Source organism: Mandrillus leucophaeus, unplaced genomic scaffold (genome assembly GCF_000951045.1).
Source record: "Mandrillus leucophaeus isolate KB7577 unplaced genomic scaffold, Mleu.le_1.0 Scaffold456, whole genome shotgun sequence".
NCBI classification, from domain to species: domain Eukaryota; kingdom Metazoa; phylum Chordata; class Mammalia; order Primates; family Cercopithecidae; genus Mandrillus; species Mandrillus leucophaeus.
In genome coordinates this window covers 1,535,679-1,537,744 of record NW_012104876.1, presented here as the reverse complement: position 1 = coordinate 1,537,744, position 2,066 = coordinate 1,535,679, and the positions used below count along the sequence as shown (strand labels likewise).

Sequence of the window (2,066 nt, the reverse complement as noted above, 5' to 3'; positions counted from 1 at the left end):
CCCGCCCGGAGCCGCCGCCTGAGTTACGCAGCCTCAACCCTGACACCTTCCCTGCTTCTTTCCATCTGGATCACCTGGGGCTAGGGGCGGGCGGGAGTAGGGCTGAACATAAGTGAGATAGAGGAAAAGGGGGGAAGAATCGAAGCAGTCCCAGTTGCAGAGAGCCACGACGCCAGTGGCAAGACCCCGGCCACACACACACTCTCCTGCGCGTCCTGCTCCTCGGGTTCAGTGCCAAGTGGCGACAGGGTGGAAGGAAGAAAAGAGAGGTAGGGTGTCAGGAAGGCCCAGAGTTACTGGGAACGACATTCGGAGGAGAGCAGGGGATGCTTCAGAAACTGAGAAAGTGAGAAAGTCCCAGATCCCCTCCTTAGCCCCAAGGCTGCCAGGAGCCCGGGTCGCCTTCCCTGCAGCAAGGCTCAGGAGACAGGGAGGGGAGTCTGAGCAAAGCTTCCCCCAGGCTGCCCTCCCTGATCTGGCCCAGGGCCCAGAACCCGGCCCCTCTTCAGCCCCGACTTGGGGAGGCTGCCAGATAGGCAGCGGACTTGCCAAAGGACTCTGGGGAAGCAAGAGGGCAGGAGAGGAGCATCTTGCACGCTCCGGCCGGGCTGCTCACGACTTCCTCTGCCGACACACCCCCAGCTAACCCCCTCCCCCGTCGTCACACACACAGATTCAGAGAGAGACACGCGTGCGTTCACCCTTCCCACCAGCCCAGGTCCATCGATTAAAACACTAGTTGATTTCTTCCTGATTAAAAAAAAAAAAAAAAATTAAAAAGTGCAACAACAACTCCTCTCAGGAGTATCCGGAGCAAAGAAAGTCCGTCTGCAGGCGCCTTTTCTGTAGTTTCCCAGGAGTTTGGAAATCTGGCGGTCCCTGCCGAAAATGGGAAGGGGACCCCGCAGGGGTCGAAGGGCGCCGAACTCCCTCCCCACCCCCGCGCCTCTCACCTCCTTAAGTTCCTTGGCTACGTCCTTCAGGTCGCCCAGGACTAATTCCAGATCTTCTACGATGATCTTGATCTGTTCCTTCACCTTGGTTTTGGAGGCTGCCGGCGGTCCCTCGGCTGGACAGGACGAGGAGGGTTTCCCCTTAGACTTGGCTGACATTCTTTGGGGGCAAGCGAGGCAGGTCAGGACAGGCGAGCGAGCGGAGGCTGCTGCGTGCCCCCGTCCCTGGCGCTGCTAGAGCCCGTGCTGCCCGCCACCCGAGGCCGCCTCACTGAGCCCGGAGCTGCGCTGGCGGAACAGAAAGTCGCGCGTTGAGTTGAAGGCGGCAGAGGCAGCGCCGCCGTAGCTGGGCACCTGGCTGGCGTGGTGATGATGGTGGTGGTGGTGGTGATGGTGGCCCAGGGCGTTGGCGTAGCCCGAACCCTGCGGCGTGAAAGCCGAGCTCTGGCCTGAAGATAGATCGTGCGCCGCGGCAGGGCTCAGCTTGAAGGCAGCGGCGGCGGCTGCGGCGGCGGCGTGGGTTGTGTCCCCGAAGGGATTCAGCCCCATGCCTGCCGGCTCACGGTTGGGCATCTCGTGGTGGCGCGGCGCGCCGAAGCTGCCCACTCCCAGCCCAGGGAACTGCGGGCCTCCGTCCAGGAGCATCGTCATGGGTGGGACGTTCTGGGCACAGGCGATCCGGCCGAAGTGAGAGAGGGTATCGGCGAAGGAGGAGATCTCCGAAGTGCCGTAGTCGGAAAGGGGTGGCGGCGGTTGGACACTGCCGGGAGACCCCCAAGGCGCTACCAGGGGCTGCAACTTTCCGTCACTGCGAGAGTCTCCTGCAGAGGGGTAGGAGGGAGGAGGGGAAGAAAGAGCAGGGAGGGGGTGTTGGAGGGGGGGAGGAGGGAGGAGAAAAGACTCTGGGACTAGATCTGGTTTAACAAACTAACAGGCGCGCACAAAGAAAAATAAGCAAAATAGTAAGTGGAGGGCGGAGTTTGCCAATCCTGTCCCGGGCACCCCTCCTCTCTCCGAGTGCACAGAACCGCAGGGCCAGGAGGCTCCCTGGGTACCGGCCTCTGGGCTGGGCTGCGCCTAGTGGCGGAACCGGCTAGCGGCCCGCCGGCGGGC

General features: G+C 62.4%; 1 protein-coding gene across 1 annotated transcript in view; it reads right to left on the bottom strand.

Annotated features, from left to right (window-relative positions):
• Positions 1-2,060, bottom strand: part of ZIC3 (Zic family member 3) — a 5,814-nt gene extending 3,754 nt beyond the window's left edge. The window contains exon 1 of the mRNA XM_011994422.1: positions 1,205-2,060. Coding sequence (XP_011849812.1) covers positions 1,205-1,604 — 400 coding nt within the window. The 5' untranslated portion in view covers positions 1,605-2,060. The remainder of the gene's footprint in view (positions 1-1,204) is intronic.
• Positions 2,061-2,066: the final 6 nt, after the last annotated feature.